This window comes from Siniperca chuatsi, linkage group LG4 (genome assembly GCF_020085105.1).
Source record: "Siniperca chuatsi isolate FFG_IHB_CAS linkage group LG4, ASM2008510v1, whole genome shotgun sequence".
In the NCBI taxonomy this organism is placed as follows: Eukaryota; Metazoa; Chordata; class Actinopteri; order Centrarchiformes; family Sinipercidae; genus Siniperca; species Siniperca chuatsi.
Genome location: NC_058045.1, coordinates 15,413,181 through 15,436,824, shown reverse-complemented (window position 1 = coordinate 15,436,824; position 23,644 = coordinate 15,413,181). Strand labels below are relative to the sequence as shown.

At 43.3% G+C, this 23,644-nt stretch overlaps 1 protein-coding gene across 5 annotated transcripts in view; it reads left to right on the top strand.

Moving 5' to 3' along the window:
- The window catches only part of LOC122875025 (genetic suppressor element 1-like), a 38,097-nt gene that overhangs the window by 10,645 nt on the left and 3,808 nt on the right, over positions 1–23,644 (top strand). Inside the window, exons 1-13 of one of the 5 annotated variants that reach the window (XM_044193717.1) lie at positions 6,684–6,776; positions 6,900–7,094; positions 12,493–12,672; positions 14,197–14,396; positions 17,132–17,298; positions 17,458–17,661; positions 18,534–18,689; positions 19,396–19,697; positions 20,892–21,213; positions 21,326–21,933; positions 22,121–22,233; positions 22,319–22,598; positions 23,508–23,621. In XM_044193717.1, the coding sequence (XP_044049652.1) occupies positions 12,495–12,672; positions 14,197–14,396; positions 17,132–17,298; positions 17,458–17,661; positions 18,534–18,689; positions 19,396–19,697; positions 20,892–21,213; positions 21,326–21,933; positions 22,121–22,233; positions 22,319–22,598; positions 23,508–23,621 (2,644 nt within the window). In that variant the 5' untranslated portion in view covers positions 6,684–6,776; positions 6,900–7,094; positions 12,493–12,494. Of the gene's footprint in view, positions 1–3,660; positions 3,815–4,652; positions 4,904–6,683; positions 6,777–6,899; positions 7,095–10,201; positions 10,407–12,492; positions 12,673–14,196; positions 14,397–17,131; positions 17,299–17,457; positions 17,662–18,533; positions 18,690–19,395; positions 19,698–20,891; positions 21,214–21,325; positions 21,934–22,120; positions 22,234–22,318; positions 22,599–23,507; positions 23,622–23,644 lie in introns of those variants that run through there. The other 4 variants (XM_044193714.1, XM_044193718.1, XM_044193712.1 and 1 more) reach the window with 4 other exon arrangements.

The window sequence follows — 23,644 nt, the reverse complement described above, 5'->3', positions numbered from 1 at the left end:
TTGTGCTTTTTGCCTGAGGACAGAATGACTGACTCCAGCATTACCTTTGCCAATGTGTCTCCATCCCCAGGTATCTCTTCTCTCTGGACTCCCTCTGCTTTGTGTGTGCTGGTACACAATGTACTCTGTGTGTATGTGCGTGTGGGCATGTACGCGCCTATATTAAAACCACAGTTGCTCTGGCTGTAGTCTGTGTACTTTGAAGGTGTGAGTTTATGTGTGTGTGCAGAGGTAAAAGTAAATACATGTACTGCACTGTTTGGTAATACAGTAGTTATTCTGTTCTGTTGTGTGTGTGTGTGTGTGTGTGTGTGTGTGTTTGTGCACGCTGTTTTGCATGGTGATTGTGAACACACCACTGTCCTGTGTGTGTGTCTGTGCAGCTGCCTGGGGGTAAAGAGTGTACTCACCTCCTTGTTGCCTCTGCAGTTTGTCTTCACTGTCTGAATTGCTGAACTGAATAAATCTTGCTACAGAGTGTGTGTACGCACATGTACGTATGTGTGTGTGTGTTAATGCTCAGAAGGTGGGTTTAGTTGCCATTATAATGCTTGTCCAGCCACGTAGCGCCATTGTATGTGACAGTGTTTCTGCATGTAATCTCCTACCTGACCACAGCTAACAGGGTGCTACAGCGTCTCACTTTCACTGGATGGGGAAGGAGGAATACATTTAAATAATCAGCGGTTTGGGTTCATGACTGATATTATGCCTCGCTGCTTTTGTAAATGAGCATCTGTGTGCGCGTGCGGATAGAGTGTGTGTGTGTGTGTGTGTGTTTACGTGCAAGTTTTTAAAGACATCTGTGGATGTCTTGGTGGATTGTTCTTGCAGCAGTAGCTATCCCCAGCATTGTACTCTTCTTTGCCAGAGATGAATAGACAGAGAGCAAGAAAGCAAGAGACAAACTGTGCATGTGCTTGAGTGTTTGTGTGTGGCTGCGTCTGCATATAAATGTATGTATGCTTGCGTGTGAGATGGATAGAGGGCTTTATGAGAGAGGAATAGGCTAATGACCAGGTCTCCAGAGGCAGTAAGATTCCTGGAGCTATTACTATTACTGCCGGAGTTCATAATGGCCTCTGTGCTTGGCCTCTTTTACACGCTGCTTAATGGGGGATCCTACAGTCCACTGCCAAGTATAACCCACCCGGAGAACACACCGCTGTGCACTTTGACCCTGACACTGCGCACAAAACACACACACAAAAAGGTTTATCTTCTCTTTTATGCACCTGCAGTTGTACACACACAAGCTCATGTGTACATTTTGCAGTTTATCTTCCTTTCAAATACACACACACACACACACACACACACACACACTGTACAAGCTGTACAGGTCACAAAGGATGGAGGTGAGACACCCACCTCAGAGAAAACTGAGAGTGTCTGCCTGCAGTGCACAGCCAAACCATAAATCATGTCAGGCTACACAAGTCTCTGCAGACACACACGCGCAGACACACACAATTCTCGTTCACTCCCCCTCTTTTCTCTTGTGTAGGTTTGAGTACAAGAGAGAGGGATTTGGGGATTATAGGGGAGCCTCACTTTTTTCTTTTCTTCTTCGTTGCTTCCTTCAGTACTTGTTGTTTCCATAGAGAGAGAAGTAGGGAAGTAGGGGGCCGCTAATCTGTGTGCATGTGTGTGCAAATGTCTATTAGGAGTGTATGCATGCCAGTTTGTGTTTATGCATGCTTGTGTGTGTGTGCGTCTTTCATCACTGATGGATCTCAGGGAAAGACTTAAAGGAGACAGAATATTCATTGAGGAAAACATCAAGGCTGTTTGTTGTTACTGTGTGTCTGGCATCTTAGAAATGCGAGAGGAAGAGAGGAAAGAGAGGGGGAGAGAAATAAAAAGTGAGAGGGAGGGAGGAGGATGGACAAGGTAGAAATCTGCTCTCGGAAGCGCAAGTCGATGCAAAACAGCTGTTAAATAGCTGCAAAGTGGAGCAGCTGCTTGGGAGACAAGAGAGGGATGGGGAGATGAAGGGATGAACGATCAAGAAAGAGAGCGACAGAGAGACAGACAGAGAGGCCCAGGGGACATGTTGAAATATTAGACTAAATGAAGCAGGCTTAGTGAGCTTATGTCGTATGATGACAGATAAATGTTAATAAACATGTTTATAACTTCATACTTCATTCAGTATGTTTGTGACTTGTCAGGGGGAATTCATGAAAAAATCAGTAAAGTCATTCGAGTATTTTCTCTTTACATAACACATAGTATGCATACTAGAATGTAATATGATTTAGGCTCTCCTGACACTTTGAGAAATGATTTGGAGAGATTTAATGTTATAAAGAATTAAAAGAAAAATAATAAAAGCTAAAAAAATACACTGAAAAAAAGCTAAAAAATGTTTTTTGTCAATTTATTACATTAACTGAAGTAAATTTACTCAAGGGCTTAGGTTACAGTTTTAGCATTAAAGCAGCACTAATTAATATTTTTATATGTGCAATGTTTAATCTGAAAGGTGTCGCTCTCAGTGATGAACCCTCAGCTCCACGGAGCGTTTTAGCATGTTTCAGCTTTTTGTTCTGGTTTTACAGTCGGCAGCTTCACTGTTTTGGTCTCACAGCTCTCATCAGTGTTGTTTCCAGCTGCAGCAGGCAGCTGTTTTAAGTGAAAAAGCTTTGATTATTCCACCGTACACTACCTGATCTGCACCAAACAGCAGACACATAAAGTTAGAAGCTAGCTGATGATCATAGTGGAGCATTTAGCAGCTAGAGAACCGGATGGGTTTTTTTTCCAGGAGTTGGTAGAGACCAAGAAGTGTGAATATTGGACTTGCTAATGCTGATGTTGCTCAATTAGGAAAATGTTTGCTAACAAGTTCAACCATAGTAACTTCACGAGGTGATAATGTGAATATTTATTTTAGTATTATAATGTCAGTTTTGTGTTTACAGTTGGTTGCATTGCCCCCAAGTGACCAAAAAAACAAACAACCAAACAATGAATTCAGCTTTAAGTTGAGTGAAGTTACATTTTTGAGGTACTGTACTTGACAATATCCACGAGACTTCATAGTTTCGCTCCAAATATTCTAGTTTTTCTTCATCACATTTATCTAATGGCTGTATATATACAGTTCCTTTGCAAGTTTTTACTTGCTAAAAATACAATCAGCTGCTCTAATATAATACACTATTATAAAGGACAGTATAAAAAACAGACTTAACACCTGGAGCACCTGCAACTTTAAAATACTGCGGCTGGGTATTTTTACACTGGTATTGCTACTTTTGTTTAAGTAAAGATTTGAATAGTTTTACACTGTTGGTGATAATAATAGTATTATTAGTCGTAGAAGCAGTAGAGTAGTGGGTTCATGTCAGCAGCAGCACGATCAGTACTAGCGGTATTATAATGCTCGTTTAGCCTGTTAGTTGGCCTACTCTTCTGTACTGTGTGAGTGTACAGCAGCAGCAGGAGGAGCTAAACAGATCTGAGTGTCTCCAGTGGACAGTAAACGTGTCCGGGCTGTGAGGTATCAGCAGTCTGGGGCCACATCTTCCTTCTCTCCATCCTTCCTCTCCAGGGAGCTTCAGTGGAGCAGGTGCTCTCCCTCCCTCCTCCTCCTCCTCCTCTTCTTCCCTCCTCCCTCCCTCTAAAAACGCCGCCTCTCTCTCTCTCTCCCTGAGGACAGTTAACGTGTTGTCCTTCCCACATCACCACATCGATGTGTGTTGTAGTGGTATCGGGGAGATCACACGGTAGCTTATATCGCTGCACACATAATTTATCTACTTAAGGATGCGCAGAAACCGAGGATTCTCTTTTCTTTGTTGAGGCGGTAAGTCGTGTGTTTTCTGTTGTTTTAGTACAAAACGTCTCAGGGTTTGCTTTTGTTGTAGCCCGGAGTGAATGATAAGGTCTTTCATTTAAGCGTATTTACTGCTTTTAAAGTTAACATGGGGTTGAACTGTTAAATTATTACTGAATTATTGCTTGGATATCGAGTGGTGACTTTATCTAATTACCTTATGGCTTTCTTTTTTTAAGAAAATCAACAACCTTACAATATTTTATTTCTACGCTCTTTACTTTGTTTGTAGTAGTCAACAGTGACTGTATCTACTTTGTGGTATTTTATTTTCCTGTGTTATGGCAGCTGTTTCGCTTTGATATGTGTGGGCAGTTATATCCTCACTTTGTTCATTTAATCTTTTTTGTCTGACTGTTGGAGGAAGTTGGAGGAAATTCTTTTTTTAGTCGAGGTTATTTTTAGATGAACTGTAGTAGACTATAGCCCTCAAAGTGTGCAGCGTGTGATTGAATCAGTATGCAATAAGTGATCAGACAAACTGGCTGAGCTTGACGGACAGTGTGAAGACATCAGGAGAAAACAGCTTCTGGTTACCATTTTCAAAATAAAGCGTTATTGGCGTGTGTCACAATGATCTATAATGGGACCAAAGAGTGTATTGCAAGGATGATTCAAGAACAAGCAAATAAAATGAGTTATTTTCTTTTAATCTCTTTTACATTATATATCATCATGTAGGGGACATCACATGCTCTTATTTCGAAGTTAGAATCCTTCACTTCCTGTTTCGTGTTGTTAACTATGTGTGTCTTGACGCAGCTACAGAAGGTGAGGCTTGTAAAGGTGTTTGTGGTTCCTTATCTTTCTTGTCAAACTTGTCGGTGATCAAACACCGCTCCTATTTGCTCCTGGTAAACTTAACGGACAGGAAGGCAGACCTGAGACACAGCCGTGTGTCACACAGCTTCCTTGTGATGGTTTGTCACACAGCACCCATGGGAGTTAGAGGAGTCGCTCTTTAACAGCGACTGTATTGTTTGGCTGAGATAGATGCCGTCGGGTGCATTAGCAGCAGTCAAGCGGATCACGTCGCTTTTGTGTGTACACAGCCCGCAGGTGGAGTTCAACACACACACACACACACACACACACACACACTGTCCATGCGCCATGTGCTGCTCCTGACCTGCCGTAGACCAGCTGCTCCGCAGGGGTTACTGAGTAAACCTCCAATCTCTTTAATTACCTCCTTCTCATACAGATACTGTAAACCCAGGCTCCGCTACGCTCATGGCTTTACATTCACCTCAGTGTTTTTATTTCTTTAAATTATAAAAATCATGTTTAGATTATCACCATACTATTCCTCCATAGTGTGTTTTTGGTAGGCTACTCAGTGGTATGCATCTAATTACCTGATCCTACTTTATGATACTATATATCTCCTCTAATATCATTAGAACTGAAACGTTTGTACAATCAGTTAACCGATGGACAGAAAATGAATAGGCAACTAGTTTGATAACTGATTAAACGTTAACATAATTTATCAAGCAAAAAAACATTTTCTAGTTCAGCCTCTAAAATATGAAGATTTGTTTTATATCATTGTTCATTTAATATATTCTGACTTGGTTTTGGACTGTTAAAGATGTCACCTAGGAACCTGGAAGACTGTGATGAACATCTTTCTCTATTTTCAGTAGTATGTTCAGTAGACCAATGATTCATTGATTAATCGAGAAAATAATACTTTCTTGGCCTTGGAAACAGCATTTGAGTAAACAATCTCACCATAGGGGCCATTAATTATCGGTTCTGGAGCTTTATATTGCATGATCTTCATCAGCAAGAATGAGTTTGCCCGGTTGTCATGGAATTGTAAATTGGAAACAACAGTTGAGGAAACAATGTCACCACAAGTGTATTATATTACTTAAATAGTCCTATTCTAGTCCTAGATGAGTGTGAGACTGGCAATTGTTGATATTTTAAATGTGATGTCCTGAAATGTATTCCTGGATAATACAAATGTATATTCTGTATTATAGTATGAATTTCTACTGCATAGTCTTCATCTTCCATATACAGAGAAAAACTAGGACGGAAGAGGTGAACGAGTACAACATGGAGACACAAAGCAAATTATTTTGTTACAGCAGTAACAGTCTCATGTTTCAGTTACAAGTATCAGCATCAGACAGCCAAAAGTCAGGTATACATGCTGACACAGGGGAAAGAGGTGATCACAGGAATAAATCAGCTGCCAAGGCTGCTTTGTCATTGATCCAGACTAATCTATACAGTGATAATAAATGAGGAAATAATCCATAAAATCTGTAAACTTAATTTCCTCAGAGACAACAGTATCAGGTCCTCTCTGATTTGCAGAACCAAACTTCACCATGAATGTTACTCTTTCAGCACTAACATCATTGTTTACTACAGCGATAGGTCTTCTTTCGCAGCACATGCCTCAATTACACCCTGCACTTTACACGTATCCAACACCAGCCTGACAGGCCAGTCTATGTACATCTGCTAGTCTGTTTGTCTTCGTACACCTTTGTGCAACAAGAGTGTGTCTGCGTGTGTTCTCCCCTCATGTTTGTTCAGATGGTTGAGCTCTAGCCACCATGGTGTCGGCACCTGGTGAGCAGAGCTGGCCTCGGGCCAAAAGAGGAGGAACTGTGGCTGTCAACTGTCTGACACAACCCTCTGTATAAACCTCCACCACCAACGCTGATACACACACGCACGCACGCACACACACACACGCACACAAAAAAAACCTGGGGGCAAGAGTCAGATGCAGCCAGGCGCCGAAACAAACTGAGACAGAGTAAGATTGGTTTGCCTCAGATTGTTTTATCTTTTTGCATCATCTCCGTATCAGAGAGGCGAGACTCAGGCACACGCTGCAGAAGAGATCGATGACACGGAGGGGGAAAAACAGAAATGCAGCCGACGTGATGGGAGAGGCTGTCAAGTGAGTGGTAGGACACTGAAAAATAGAGAGTGAGGAAATGACAAGGCAAAGAAACGATAACGTGGATAGATAGATAAAAGTGTAAGGTCTCTTATTTATATATCTTCCTTCTGTATCTGACAGACAGACAAGATGCTCGTAGACATGAAGACACTGTAGGGGTCACTGAAAGAGGAAAGGTGCCCTGCAGCCAGGAGGAGGTGCAAGTGAAGGCCTGAAGTTCAAGGGAGGAGAGAATAGAACAGAAGAAGAGCTTTTCCAATGTAGCCATCCCATCTTTGCTGACAGCCCACATTTCTGCTCTAAGTTGTGGCAGTGGTAATTTATAGACCTTTCACTAACATCTCGACTATGTTATGATTGCGCAGTAAACATGGCTCCGCTCTAGCGGACACACTGTTTAATATGAAACAGAGTAATGACTGCTACACTTCCCATACTTTCGCCATTGTTTCTCTTCCTGCTGTGTGCTGCTAATTCTCTGCTCCAGTGTGTCTTTGGATGATGCTTCCTGTTTTTTTTTTTTGTTGTTGTTGTTGTTTTTCTTTTGCTGGAGGTGTTGGTTATTACAGTATGTGCTTTTTCTGCTCCATTTATCCCAGGACCATAAATGCGTGCTGGCTGTTTGGTCCCTAGGGGTCACATGCATACGTTTTGTGACGCACAGTGCCTGAAGTCCTGAGTCAGCTAATTGTGTATGTGCGTGTCTTTGCATGCATTTACGCAGACAGCTTACATATGTGTGTTTGGTTGAAGTCATTGTTCATGTCATTTTTCTGACGTTCATGTTAATTTGCGTGCTTATTTCTGTGTTTCGTGAGTGTGAGATGTTGGTGTGGGTGAGTGTGTTCTTTGTTTATGGATTGTAAGGAAGTGTTAAGTGTTTCTGTGCGAGCTGCAGAGTGACTGGAGCTAGTAAAGCCATTTAGCAGCCCCTGGAGTAACCCTGGAGACTGCTGTGTTGACGCCACTCTGACTGCTATTACAGACAAGTTTAAGAGGCTGTAAAACATTTGGCTACTTTTCCTCTCTCTCTCTTTGTATGTATGTGTGTGTGTGTGCGTGCTTGTCAGAGGAATTTGATAAAGTCTACCAGCAATTGTAACAGCAACAGTAGCTGTTTTTGCGATTAGAGCCCAAATAATAATGTCTTAAAACTTAAATAGAACATATTTGGTGTGTGTGTCTCATTATTGGTCTAATGTTCGTAAACATGCCAATGTGATGAGGGTTAATGAGTAGGTAGTGTGTTACAACCTCTTCTTCCATCCCTGCTTACACACACACACACACACACACACACACACACACACACACACATTGTGCTTTTTTTTTTAATGAGCTGACAGGGCAGAGCAGGTCCCCCCCTGCTGTCCTCACAATCCCCCTGTGTAGTGGGTGTTTGCCTGTTTTTTTTGTGTATGTGTGTGTGTTAGAGAGAGAGAGAGAGCGAGAGAGAGTGAAAGCGAAAGAGAGAAAGCAAGAGACACAAAAAAGGTGTTGAAGACACAGGCCTCAACATGTCCTATATCACTTACATCATGCTGAGCATAGTGCGATTGCGTACGTAGGCGTCTTTGTGTGTTGATGAATGAAGTCACACCTGGATGTAATTTCCATTTAGGCAATGCTGGGGTAGTGTTATTATTAGTTTGTTGGCGTATGTTGTAATATTTTTAGCCACGGCAGGTTGGTGGCTCTAGGGAGAGGAGTGTCAGTTAGTTTGGTCCAGTGTAAAATTATATGGGAAACTGGATGAATTGCAAAGAATTGTGGTACAGACATTAATGGTTCCCAGAGGATGAATTGTAATGACTTTGGTGATCCCCTGACTTTTCATTTAGTGCAGCAGGTCAAATTGTTACACTTGTTCAACACTTTACTTCTAGACAGGACACGTTAAAACTACATACAAACACTAATGGCTTCAGTTGTACTTTGAGGTTAATGCTAACATACTGAATCTTTGTATATGTGTAGCTATGTTGCATGTAAGCATGTTTGTAACCACATGCATGTTAACAATGCTAGCATTAGCATGCTAACAAGTTAAATGTTACATATTGAGATGGATTAGTATGCTAACTGTAAGTAGCATACTGTTGTCTACAATTGGCTCAAAGCAAAGCTGACGCTGACAATGGAGAGCTAAGTCTGAAGGTACTTACAGATTTTATGTAAAACAAAAAATTTCATCTTGTTTTTGCAGTTGTGTTTATTTACCCCACTGTACACAGTCATCAGCTGTAGCTGTTAGCTAGTTAGCAACTTACACCCTGACCTTGTGTGAGCGAAGTGTGGTTGTTTGTGTTTGTCAGACTGATCTGAACACTTACCAGGAACTCTTGTAAATTTTCAGATCAACAACAGTTCTTTCTGTTATTTTTCTCCAGACCTTGTTTTTCCTCCTGCCTCTGTACGTTCATGAAGTAGAGTCATTCAACCTCTAGACGAGCACTTTTCTTTTAAAATTTAAACATTTTCAACTTGCGTGGACATTATCTCCCATGCCGCCTCTAAAATATGCTTCATTCGGTCTGAACACACCTTTAGCTGTTGAATGAGATTAATGCTAACATGCTAAATGTTATCATTTTTGTAGTGACATTAATACATTTGTATATAATGTCAGTATATTAGCTTGTGTGTAACATGATAACTGTAATCATGTTAGTAAGCTAACAAGCATTCAGCTCAAAGCACAGTTAAGCTGAAACAGCAGAAAATGAAGTGTCGAGCCTGACAAGCTGAGATGTCCTATAATGGCCACTGCAGGATAAACCCTTTTGTTTTTGGTAACAACGTGTCCTTTCCACTGGCACAATCCTCAGCCCAAATTTTTTTTCTCCCTAATGTTGATATGAATAGCAAAGTTGTCTCTCCATTTTTCATCCATCCAACAGTTTTCTGGTGTGCAGTGAGCATTACAGCCTCATGGGGCTGCTAGCATGGCCTTTTAGCTGTGTTTGTTCATTCAGTCATCACTTTTAAAAAAGATTGCTAGAGGGAGTTACATGTCTTAATTTGTATTTAGGACTGTTGAGTGTTTCACCCTCCAACCCTGTGCTGTCCAGGGAAGCAGAGGTCAGAGGTGAAGGGTGAACCTCCCCTCCCCCACCTCACCCCTGTACCCAAAGCAGACAGAGCTGACTAGCAGAGAGACAGAGTGATGGATGGAGGGTTAACACTACCCTCTGCCACACACACACACACACACACAAAGCTCAAACCACACACCCACCCTCCCCGTCATCACCATAAACCCTCCACCTCCTTCTCCTCTTTCTACCCCCAGGAGTGCAAGCCAAAGGGAGGAAGGATGAAGAATGAAGACAGAAAAGAAAACGACAGAGAGCACAGTTTGAGAAAGAGAGAGAGAAGGGACAACTAAAGAGAGAAAATGGAAAGATAAAAAGTGACAGCGAAGAGGAGGAGGTAGGATGGAGAGGGTGATAGATGGAGAGGGAGGGGAAGGGGGGGGTGGATGGACAGGGGAAGGAGGAGGGGGGATGTGGATAGAAAAGAGGTCACGTGACCACGTAGCAGCTGCAAGGCTGAGAGGGAGAGAGAGAAAGAGTCTCACAGAGGAGCAGAAAGACGACGAGCAGGAGGAGAACAGTGAGCGGGAGGGTGAGTGTGTCTTTTTGCATGTTTGAATTATGTGCACATGCATATGTTAGCATGTGTGTGTGTCTTTGTGAATGATATGGATAAATATCAGAGGAATAGCCTGTAAAGAAAAGATTGTAGAAAAAAGGAAGAAAGAAAGCAAGAAACAGAGAGGTGATTATGTGTGTTGGCTTTTGTTAAATAAGCTCCAGTACGCTGAGATAAACGAGAGCGAGAGCGAGAGAGAGAGAGAGAGAGAGAGAGAGAGAGAGAGAGAGACGGGAAGGAAAGAGTGAGTGAGTAGAGAGGAAGGAGGGAGAGAAAGAGTCGATAGAAACTGTCTTATCATCTCTCCCTTGACTGCTGGGCTCAGCAGAGACGGAGAGAGACACACACACACACACACACACACAGAGCCTGTCAGGAACTGAGCTTTTACTCTCTTCATCTCTCTTTTCCTTTCTGTCTGTTTCAGTTTCAATTTGCTTTATTGGCATGACATGTAAATACATAAGTGTAGCCAAAGAAATAAAGGAATAAAGTGAATAAAGAACATGAATGAAATTATACTAGAAACAGGTTTTAATAGAAAAGAACAGTGAACATTAATCATACATATTGTTTATGCTATTGTCTTCTGATATATTAATACTTCATACATGTCAGAAGCTGCATGCATGTTAATTGTACACATTACACATTAGATATGTCATTCAGAGCAGTTAGGTGTAGGTTGGCAGGTTATTTGTTATATGTGTGGCTTTGTGGCAGCTGGTAACAAACTGAGGAAAGGAAGCTTTTCATCAACCTGGAATAGCTTTTTTTTAAAACTTTGATAATATTTCACTCTAATGGTTTTTAAATTTTCAAAACATGCAGAAGAAATGTACAGATATGATGGTTTACATGATTTCCTATAGCAACCTCTGTCAATCTTCAGTTCATGTTCACTTTCTTGGCTTTTGTTCATTTTTCTCCCCCCTCTCTGTGTTTTTCCTCACTCTCCCCTTCATATATCTCTCTTCTCTCACTCTGTTTATCGCTCCACAACTTCCTCTGCCTGTTTTTGCTCACATGTGTGAAAGCTGGCAGGTAGAAGGTAGACATCTCAAAGTCTGTGAATATGAGATTTATGATACTTCCAATGAACAAACTCTTGAGATCTGACCACCCTTTATTCTTTCACTTCTTTCAAAATCATCCGTGTGATGAGCAGAACACTCTAATGGCGTTCAATGTGCACGTATGAATTTTTCATGAGTGTGTTTTCTGCTTTGGTTGTTTGTTTGCCCTTCCTGTGGCATATGTGTGTGTGTGTGTATGCATGTTTGAAAGGTGGTTGTGTGTGTTGTAGTGGTAATGAGGTCATTGCTGTAGCAGGCAAGGGGGCTGCTGGCTAATTCCAGCTGTAATTAACATTAGTGGGTCAGTAAGAGGGTAGAGGGTGAAGACAAAGGTTACTCTAACACACTCTAAGTGTGTCCACTATTCAGTAGATCGATGGGTTTGCTTGTCATCTGTGTGCGTGGCTGTGTGTGCTTATTCGTGTGTGTACATGCTTCCATCTGTGAGAGTGTAAAACTGCAGTGATGATACTTAATAATGTTTGTGTGTAGACACTCCCGAGGTCTTAAGATGTGTTGGCTGGCTCCCTTGAGGAAATGGACATGTGTGCACTCATGTGTGTGATTTGCTATTAGGGTCACCGCTCTATTTGACACAGCTCTACTCCCTTCACTCTATCTCTAGCGGAGCTGACCCACGCATATGCGCTCACTATGATATCCAGACACAAAGGCAGAAACACACACACACACACGCACGCAAACACTTGTCCATTTTCTCTGAGCACTTATGTATGATGAGGTTCATTCATTCAAGATAAATGAGATACCAACTGTGTTAAAAAACCAATGCTTTTTCTTACAAAATGATTCAAAGCTGAATTTTCTTCTTTTAGAAAAAGGTGGGAATCGAATTCCCCAGTTGACAAAAGAATGACACACTTTTACTAACTGGATTGTCTGTGTGTTATTTAAAAACTTCCTGGTACAATTTCTCCATATATCAAAGCCCCTCACATATGTCTTCCCACTTTCCTCCTCAGGTATGAACCATGAGTCCAATAAATCACCATCATTAGGAATGATCTCCACAGCAACTCGCACCACGGCTACCATCAGTCCCCTCAGCCCACTAACCAATGGGAACGCAGTTGCCCAATCTGCAAACTCCGGATTCGCTGCTGCCCTGCGTAAACTGGCTAAACAGGCTGAGGATCCCAGAGGTGAGTGGTGATCTAACCTCTTTGAAACCCAGAGCTCCAGCGGCTCCAGGCCCTGGAGATCTAACATGGTCCTGAACTAACAAACACACACACACACACACACACACATACACACATACAGCTCTTCAGACTCTTCTTTCTTGGTCACACCCAAAAAGATTTTCATTCATTTTTTCATAACAACTAAATTATAAATATTAAATTATTTTAGGAAATTTGCTTATTACCTTTTCATATGGAGAAAAGGGTACAAGCTTATGCCCCTGTTAAACCCCAGTTTGTAATTTTTACACTTTTGTACAGATTAAAGAAACGGGATATAACATGTTAATCAGTGAGCTTTAGAGGTGCTGGCTAGGCTAGCTGTTTCCCCCTGTGTCTTTATGCTAAGCTAAGCTAACTGGCTGCCGGTGGTAGCTTCATGTTTACCGTACAGACATGAGAGTGGCATCAATCTCCTCATCTAACTCTGAAAGCCAGAAAGCAAATAAGCGTATTTCCCAAAAGGTCAAACTGTTCCTTTAAGATGTGAACGAGGTATTAATTAGAGAAAATTGGGCAGTGTATTGCAACATAGTGCTAATAACTGTGTAACTAGATCATTTCACAGACCAAGGTTGTGTTTTGTGGAATAATGTGAAACGTTTTACTGCCTGGTAGCTCTTTGGTTTATCTGTGTGTGTGTGTGTGTGTGTGTGTGTCCTCACTCAGCTCATTGGTGTCCTAATGAAGGTGTTGAATAAGAGCTGACCTATTCTGACCTCTCCCTCTCTGCCTCTTCCTTCATCCGTTTCCATTCATCTCCTAATAATGAGAATCTAATTACAGTCAATTATAACAAGCTCTCTCTCTCTCTCACCATCTCATTCTCTCTCTCTCTTGTTCTCTCCCTGGACTCCCTTTTTACTATCTAAGGCTCTACATGAGCTTCCACTTTCTCACCATCTCATTATTTCCTTCTTCTTACCTTCTCTGAATGTGTTTGTGTTTTCTGTGTGAGTCTACTGATTAGTTAGTGTTAGTAGAGTAACGGTAGAGTCAATGTTACAGACAACACACACATACTCTCTCTTTATCACATTTAACACCACCCCCTTCGCCATGTCACACTCCAGCCTCTTTTTTAGCACTTCTGCTTACGACATCTTCCATTCGTTCTCTCTTATATCTCTATATATTTGTCTTTTTGCATCAGTGTCACACACACACACACACACACACACACACACACACACACACTTTCATCTTGTACCATTTTCCTAATCTCTTCTACCTTGTGTGTCTTTTAACACTTTCACATTTTTGCCAGAATGCTTTTCATCAAAATGATTGAATCACTGTTTACCTCGTCGCAGGCCAGCACACTGACAAAAAAGTTAGTTTCTCTTTTTCGTGTACCATCTGTATTATGTCATGGGGGGATTGTTTGATCCTGAAATCTTTTTAATCTGATCAGCTGTCTGATAGCTGCAGTTTATTCCTGTCTCTCCCGCTGTCATTAACCCCGTCTTTCCCCTGGGAAAGGTTCTGCCGTCAGCGGTGAATCGTCTCCAGTCTCTTCGCCGGCCACCAGCCACAGCTCGCCAGTCAACACCCCTAAGCGGGGCTCATTAGGGCCCCTCCTGGGCCAGACCAGGGGCCACGGTGTCCCCAGCACCCCTCCAGTAGTCACCATTGCCCCCACCAAGACCAGCAACGGCCTGTGGAGGGCCGACGGACGACAGGTAAGACAAACGTTTATCAAACCGTCGTACCTGCTGGTGTTCCAGACAAGTTTGAGACAAGACATCTGCTGTTCTCGCTCTGTATATCTGTACTTTTTGTTCCCGTCTTGCTGGTTTCTCCCTTTTCTCATTTCTCTCTCTCTCTCGTGCTTTCTCTCCGCACAGATGAGTCGTCTGCCTCTGTCTGTCTCCTTTATCCGCCCTGCTGTTGCTCCCTCTATTAAAGAAATAGTCCCAGTGCTTGTCAACATCAAACTGTCAAAACCAGTCATCCCTCCATTTCTTTCTTTCTATCCCCCCACTCTTCTCTGTCTTGTCTCATTCTTTCATTTTCATGCTTTCACCCCTCTGCCTCAGCCCCTCTTCCTCTCGCTAATCACTCCATGTTTTTTTCAGCAACACATGAGGGGTTTGTAAAGAAACACTGGCGGCTACAGAGACTGGCACCTATTGTGTTCAGCTTCCTGCAGTGTTTGTGTGTGTATGTGTATGCGTGCGCTTATGTGTGTGTGTGTACTTGACCCTTCACCACAAAAGGCTAAGGATGTGAAGAGGGACCCGTGTATGTGTGTGCATGTCTGTGGATGTGTTTGCTTGTGGGTGTGTGAGTGAAGGTGGGGCGAGGAACCAGGCCCCCTCACACAATGCAGGGGTTAGCCCCCACAGTAGCCACTTCCCCCTGGATCAGAGCTGCCTTTCTCCCCCTTCACAAAGACCACTCTGTGGCTCTGCCTGCCTGGGGCTCCCATTCAGACATTCAGAGAGAAAGAAGGAGGGAGGGAGGGAGGGAGACAGGAAAATAGAGAATAGGATGTGAAGAAAGGAGGGGAGGGAGAGTAAGAATGAGCAGGAGAGTAACAGAGAGAGGGCTCTAAAGCTTTGCGTAGATTCAGTATTTGTCCTTACTGTGCACAGCTTGTCCTAGAACACAGAAAGACCCAGGGTTGGACGATTTAAGCAAATGAAAAAGACTATTTAGTTGTGTTTATTGCTACATCTGTGAAGGCCGTTGGCTGTCTGTGGGGTCAGAGGTCAAGGAATGTGACGGCTGCTCTCCAGACCCTCCGTGTGTCGTCTCCCCTTCTCATTTTGAACCAATGAAGATCGCTGAATGATAGAGAGAGAGAGGACTCATCACTGCTTTGAATCTGCTTTCCATGAGTGACACATTCAAAAGTATTCAAACATATTCAAAGCACAGATATTTCACTGCAAGTCAAGCGTTACAAAACTAAGGTAGCAGATCGGTGTTGCTGGCAGAGGTCATTTGTTTGTGGTTTGTCTGCGGTCTGTCTGACCTGCACTGCTGCCTCTAGCAACAAGATCTGACATTATAGTGGAAATGTATGTTTTCTTCTCATGAACATACTGTAGCCAAAGCTTTCCTGGCAGCTATTTCTTCTTTATACTGGAAAAATCAGTGTCCACAAAGACTTTTTCCACTATGTTGTCTTGGTCCCAGTGTTAAAGACAAATTCATGATGCCCAGAAGTTGAATCTTAACGACTTTGGTGTTCCCCTGACTTTTCATCTAGTGCCATCATCAAGTCAAAATTTTAATTTGTCCCAAACTTTGGTTTATGGCCAAATACCTGCAAAACTAATGACAATCAGCCTCAGCTGTACTTGGTGTTTAGTCCTAATAAGTAAATGTTAGCATTTAGGCCCTGTGGAGGGCCGACGGACGACAGGTAAGACAAACGTTTATCAAACCGTCGTACCTGCTGGTGTTCCAGACAAGTTTGAGACAAGACATCTGCTGTTCTCGCTCTGTATATCTGTACTTTTTGTTCCCGTCTTGCTGGTTTCTCCCTTTTCTCATTTCTCTCTCTCTCTCGTGCTTTCTCTCCGCACAGATGAGTCGTCTGCCTCTGTCTGTCTCCTTTATCCGCCCTGCTGTTGCTCCCTCTATTAAAGAAATAGTCCCAGTGCTTGTCAACATCAAACTGTCAAAACCTAACATGATAAACTATGATGATGAACATGGTAAACATTATACCTGCTAAACATCAGCATGTTAGTATTGTCTTTGCGAGCATGTTAGCATTCTGATGTTAGCATGTAGCTCAAAGCACAGCTGTGCCTAAGTAGTCTCACATGGCTGTAGACACTCTTTAAAATTTTCTTTTGGCATTTTGCATCTTTAGTTGAGATTTTTGGAGAAAGAGTAGAATAATGACACAGGACATATTAAGCAAACTGGGACAGATCCAAGCCCAGAACACAGTCACATGGTATGCATCCTTGCCAACTGTGTATTTACTGTAATGTAATATGCAAGTTTGGGAAACATCCTTTTGTAATTATTATTATTTTTTTTCCATGACTGCTTTTGTCATGGTGACGATTTGAAGGTCGGAATTTTACTATAATCAATCAAAGATCAAATGCAACTTTGTGGCGACCACATCCTGAGTGGGAAGCTCTTAGAGAGAGAGAGAGAGAGAGAGAGAGTGAGCGATGAAGGAGAGAGCAGTTGGACAGATATTAAGATCATCTTTCCACTTTGATCTTGACCTGTTATGACATATCAGACCCACTTTTCCACTCTGCTGCACCTCTGGGTGAAGCTTGGGGGGATTTTACCCAGTCGTTCCTTCTCATTTCCCTCTCCTTTTTTCCTGAACTTTTTTCTGTTCACATTTCAATCTAGCACTCACTCAAACCCCATGGATATACATAGGAATGTCAGCTCTCACACTGTCTGTCTGTCTGTCTGTCTGTCTCCCTGTCAGGTTGAGCTGAGTGTTGAGGGACTCAGTAGGGAGCGAGTGGGTGCTGAGAGCACCCAGCCACAACAAGATAAGAGGACTCTGCCCACCCCCTCACCTCACCCCCTGGCTCACCCCTTTGGCCTCACCCCCAGCTCTGTCATGCAAGACCCCAGAATACAGAGCCTCAGGTAAGTGCAACACACACTCATAGATGGATTGTATGTATTTGTATAGAAAGTAATTGTTTTTGATTATAACCCCTAAAAAATCTTCATACAGAACCTATTTGAAACCACATGAAACATTTTTAATTAATTGATTAATGCCAGTTTGCAATCATTGTGCAGTTTGCCCGGGCAGATGCACCCTGTGGTTCCCTCGGGTGCTGTCCCAGAGGAATACCTGAGAGCGCTCCGGCCCTTTGCCACCTCAGATGACCTCCGACTGACCTCTCTACCCCTAAGTCTCGACCCTGCGGCTGCAGCCCATGCCGCAGCTGCTGCTGCTTATTATCATCCTGCCTACTTGCACCACCCGCTGTCCTTACCAAGGTAACAACACAACTTTAAACTCTCAATCCTTAATAAACTCATGTTATCTAGTCACCCACAGAATTTCTGTTTCAATTCTAATCAAGACAAGACATGAAGACATTTCCATTTGATTGAAAGCCGTAAAAAATTACATCTTTGGTTTGAATATTTCTCTCAGAAGTGTTGTAGCTTAAATTAAGTGCTGGTGATCTTGTTAAACAGCATGGAACTATGTTTTATCTAACCAAAGTTTTTAAGGTGAAATCTGAGGGGAATTTTGGGAACGTTTGGGTACAAATGCTAAACTATGCTGCTCTTTTTACAAAGGCAATACTACCGGTGCTAAACCAACCCATCATCTTGTAGATAGACTCCTACCACCCTACCCGTGTTCACTGTCCATTTCAGTTTTTAAAAGAATACACAGTTTTTAGGAGATTGTTTAGTCAGTGTACATATTAAAACAGTTACCGCATACAGTAGACAGCAAGGCAAGCATTCAAACATTATTTGAATAGCACAGTTCATACACAGCGTAATACAAAGTGTTTTTGATAAGACAATTTTATCAAAAGCAGAGGTGAAAAGCTCATGTCCACAGGGGATCAACTGGCATGTTGTCGTCTCTACTTTATGTTAGAATGCAACACTGGACTGAATGAAAAAATGTTCCATGCTCCTAAAAAACAGGAGAACTTCTTTAAAACTTTCTACCTAATCTGCTTACCTCTTTCAGATTTCATATTTCTGTACCTGTTCATTACCCTATAATACCTACTACAACGTCTCTGCTGCGATGTTACCTTTATATATCAAATAATCTTCCACCTTTCCACACTTCACCTGTGCAGATATAGTCTGACTGGTTTGCCTCCGTCTGTCTGTCACAGGATGGAGGAGTCTCTGTGTCTTTCTGCACTGCGATCGCAGTTCTACTCTGTGCCTGCAGGGGGCGCCTTCCCTCCTCTCCACCCCTCTGCCCTCCACTTGCACATGCCTGGAGGCCGCTACCCCGGAGAACTAAACCACACAGCGCTGGCTGAGAGGTAACACACACACATACATGTATGCACACTCTTTCCTTCTTATCTCTCTCTCTCTCTCTCTCTCTCTCTCTGTCTGCAGGGCTGTGTAATCTCTCTCTGCAGGGTAGGCACAGGTTGCTGAGTGTGTGATATTTTTAGCACACACCCCACAGTGCCTCCTATACACTCATCACATGCACTGCCCTTCACACACACACACACACACACACACTGCATACTTGTACACATGCATCTCTATTAGTTTCAGTACTTTTAGCTCTTTTCTCAGTTTCACAATACACATTGTTTCCCTGTGGCATATTGCGCAGTGGAAATGTTTGTGTTTGAAATGGATGGTATTTATCGTCTGGTTCTGCAATGGCTCCTGCGTATCCTGTAGGTTTGTTTGTGTGCTATTGATTGCTGGTGAATGTGTTCTGTTGTGTGTGTGTGTGTGTGTGTCCTTTTCCTGTGGATACCTATTAAGTGTTCATCTGCTCTTGCTCAGTCATGCTGTGTATGGATTATTTTCCTCGTGGTAAGTGGATAGTGTGTGTGCATATTTGTGTGTGTTTCTGCGAGTGTGTAAATGTTTGAGCAGAAATGTTTGTGTGAGGTTCATCAGTGTGTGGTTAATATCTGCCTCATGTTGGGTGTTGCATCTCTCACCTTCTCCCCCTGTGTGCGTGTGTGTGTGTGTGTGCATACTTGTCAACCTCCCCCACAGGCTACAGATGGAGAATGAGCTCCGCCAGCGAGAGAGACAGCAAGAGCGTGAACGAGAGAAAGAAAGGGAGCGCGAGGCAGGGCTGGAACGAGAGCGGGAACGGGACAGGGAGAGAGAGAGGGAGGAGGAGAGGGGGAGAGAGCGGGAGAGAGAGCTGGACAGACAGAAGGAGAGGCAGAGGGAGAGACAGCAGCAGATGGTCAGAGCGGCGGAGAGCCACTACCTGGCTGAGCTGCAGGCTCGGAGGGCACCACCAGAGGACAGGGCCAGGCCAGGGGAGAGGCTGACCCCGAACAGACTGGGTACCTACACACGAACATGCACACACACACACACAGACCACACAAGTGCACTCATGTATGTGCACACACATGCACACACATACACAACCAGATACTGGCATTCTGTGTGTTACAACCCGACTTGGGGGGATGCAACATGAAGGAGGAAAAAAAGTTGGATAAACCAAATTTTAGTTTATTAAGTAAATTAATTAAAAAGAACAAACAATGTAGTCTGGGGAGAGAGTCTGCTAGCTCAGAGAGAGAAGAGGTGGAGGAAGGGCCTTTTGTAGGTGGTAGTTAATTGGTCTGGGCTTCCTGAAACTGTTAACAAAGGGTAGGTACACAGAAACACACACACTACACAGGACATAACATGTACCTTGTTTCTGTTACCCAAATGAGGAAACAGTTACATTTTTACTCAATTGAAATCAAAGAAGAAGAGAGAAACTCAGAAGGCCATTTACATAGTTTTGAGCTTCAGTAGTTTAAATGTTTTAATAGTTGCAAATCATAACATTTTTGTCCTGCTACTGTGAGGCCTAAGGATGCCGATTTTGGTTAGAAAATGAAATGACTTATGATTATGGTGACACCCCGACCTCTCCTCTAGCGTAACCATTACGCCAGAATTTCCATTTGTATGCCAGCATATATCATAATCTTTTGGGCAAATTTAAATGTAACATGAAACCTGCTTTTCAGACTTTTCCTCTGTTGTAACCCTCAGACCAAAATGTCAACTGTGCACACAAGATATCTGATAATCTAATCTAAGCAGACTAGAAATGCTTCTGCTTACAGTGACCCCATGACCTTTACCATTGTAGGTCAGTGAAGGTATACTATGTGGATATTGAATGTTAGTTAATGTGCCTTTTGCGTTCTTTTGGGTGCTATGTACTATGTACCTGATCATAGTGCCACCTTTAAGAAAATATTAAAATTTCTTACCATCCAACTGGTGAGGCTGTAATTATAATAATAAATATAAAATTATTTAAATAAACTTTTATTGGTGATCCATCATCTTGTTCAACATTGTCAAAACTGCAGTGTAAGATGCAGAATGATGTCTGAATAAATCTCTAAATATTATATAATAGTTGAAGATGTTTTGCTGTTCATTCAAATGTCCATACAGACATAATGCTGTCGGCATGATACGTCTAAGAACTTATTCATGGTTTCCAAACCCCACTGTTTCTCCAGATAAAACCAAGGACTCAGAGCACCTAGGTTTCCCAGCACCCAAACCTCTGTCCCTGCAGCCTGGCCTTCACTCCTCCAGGGGCTCTATCCCCCACCCAGTGCCCAGCCTGGTGCCTTCTCACCTGGGGAAGCATCATGCTGCTGCTGCTGCTGCTGCTGGGGGGATCCATGGTGCTCTGGCAGCTGCTATGATGACTCAGAGGGCCAGTGAGGCGCCGTGGTTAACACGACAACGAGGGCAAGGGCAGGAAAGGGAGGGTCCACTGGAGATGGGCCTCAGGTCACCTGGGAAAGGTGTCGAGCCAAGAAGAGACAGCCACAGGTGAAAATTCCAAAAGAATGAGCTTTAGAAAATGATTTATACTTCTGCAATGTCACTCACTGTGGTGAGAATCTAAATGGAATTTTATTTTGCTTTTTATTTTCCTAAACAGAACCAATTCAGTCCATCACAACCCAGGCAGCAAAGATATTCCCCCCTGCCTCGGCTCTCCACCGCCCCTCATCTCCCCCAAAGGTCCCCATCATGCTCCTGCCCCTCCGACTACACTGTGGAACCCAGCCTCCCTTGTTGACACCCCTGCAGACTCCCGCAGAACACTTAACCCTCCTACGCCGCCAAGTCGGCCACCTCCAGGACTGACCAGAGCCGACAGACCCCCACTGAGCTGGGGGGAGAAGCTGGAAGAAGGAGGCAGGAGGAGGGCAGAAGGCACAGAGAGGTACACCTCACTGAGGGGGGCTGGCTTACAGGATGCAGGTTCCTGGAACAAGGCAGAGCAGGACAGAGCCATCCAGAGCCTCTATCAGCGGCACCACATCAATAGCCTCCACCAGAGATCCTGTGTGGCTCTGCCGATTCCCGGTACCTGCACTGACCCGGGGTGGTGGTGCCAGGCAGCCTCTCCGTCTCTGTTGAGGGAGCGACAGAGTCAGCCGCTCGACAGCATGCTGGTGTACGACGAGGTTCTCCAGCAGCACCGCCGGCTGTTCAGCAAGCTGGACCTGGAGGAGAAGAGGAGGAGGGAGGCCAGAGAGGGAGGTGAGGAGGATGATGAAGGATAAAGAGGAGGCATGGATGTGGAAAGAGGGTAGATTTATGAGCAGGAGGGGAAGTGCTAGGCAGAAGAGATGACTACAGGGATTACAGTCGCTTGTGCCATTAAAACTAACCCATAGACTTGCTATTTCATTATAATGAAAGATATAGATAATTTCTCTCTTACCAGGTTTTTACTATGACCTGGACGAGTCATATGATGAGAGTGATGAAGAGGAGGTGAAAGCCCATTTGAGGAGAGTGACAGAACAGCCCCCACTCAAACTGGACGCGTCCTCCGAGGTACATGAATGTAGACAGACTCATATATACATATAAGGTTTGAACATTTCTGGTGATTCACTTGCCCAAATTTCTCTCTCCAAAGAAAGTGGATTTTCTGCGCGTGTGTGGTCTGACCACACTGGCCAATCGCGATGAGGTTCTGGCACGGAAGAGGAGGAAGAGGAGGAGGATGATGAGAGAGCGTAGCCTCTCTCCGCCGGCTGTGCAGGGCAAGAGAAAGGCCTCTTCACCTTCCACACCTACAACTCCCTTAACTACCCCGTACTCTGCCGAGCAGATGGACAGCACCCCCGAACTGGAGGAGAAAAAAGACTTCCTCCATATGGTCAGCCTCTCCCATGTCAGCCCACAGCAGAGGAGAGGTAACAACCTGTTTGGTATCCACACATCCTACGTGCTACTCTGCTCTCTTCACAGTACTTCTGGTGATTCCCCTGTGGAAAAATATACAACATGCAGTTTCTCTCTGTTTTATTATTTACTGAGGCTGTAGGAGTGGTGAAAAGAAAATAAAGTTAGGGTGCATTTGTGGTTGTAGCAGGATTTTCTCCAGCAAAGGTGGATTTTAATCCACAGCCTGTCAAAATATAGTATCAGTTAAAAATGTATGAATTATTTTTGAAAAGTTATTAAACTAATATAATTTGAATTCAGTTCAATTTTCAATTCAGTTTTATTTATATAACACCAGTTCATAACAGAAGTTATCTCATTGCATTTACAGAGCAGGTCTAGACCCAACAATTCCTACCATGAGCAAGCAATTGGCGACAGTGGCAAGGAAAAACGTCCTTTTAAGAGGCAGAAACCTTGGGCAGAACCAGACTCGGCCATGGGCGGCCATCTGCTGCTGCCGGTTGCTTAGAAGGACACTGGTGCATAATCAGCAGCTCTCTTGCGCTCCCTCTCAATTCTAATTTTAATTTTCTGTTACTGGAAGCCTTTTCTGATCAGTCAATATCGCAAGAGGACGTAGTTTACTGTACTGTACTGTACTGTATAATCAGCTTTTGGATGATTAGGGACATACATCTGGGTGAAAATCTGCTCCTCTGGAAAAAAAAAACAATTTTTAGGTGAAAGTCTTCATTAAACTTTAATTTTTGTGGCCATAGTCTGTCTGTCTGTGATGGTGTTGTACCGGACATTACCTCGGCTCAAGTCACCCATTTGCTGACCTTTTTCCGTCAGCTCCTTGTGCCAGTCAATATTTTAAGTCCTATTTTCAAATTTGACTGACAGCTGTTCTCATTCTGTCTTTTTCTCTGTAGATAAGGAGAGGACAGAGGAGTTGCTGAGGGCCATTCAGAGGAAGACTGTGACGTTAGACACACTCAGATATAATACTTTACCACCATGTAGCAGTCCTCCTGCTCCCTCAACTGGTGAGACACACACATGCACACAC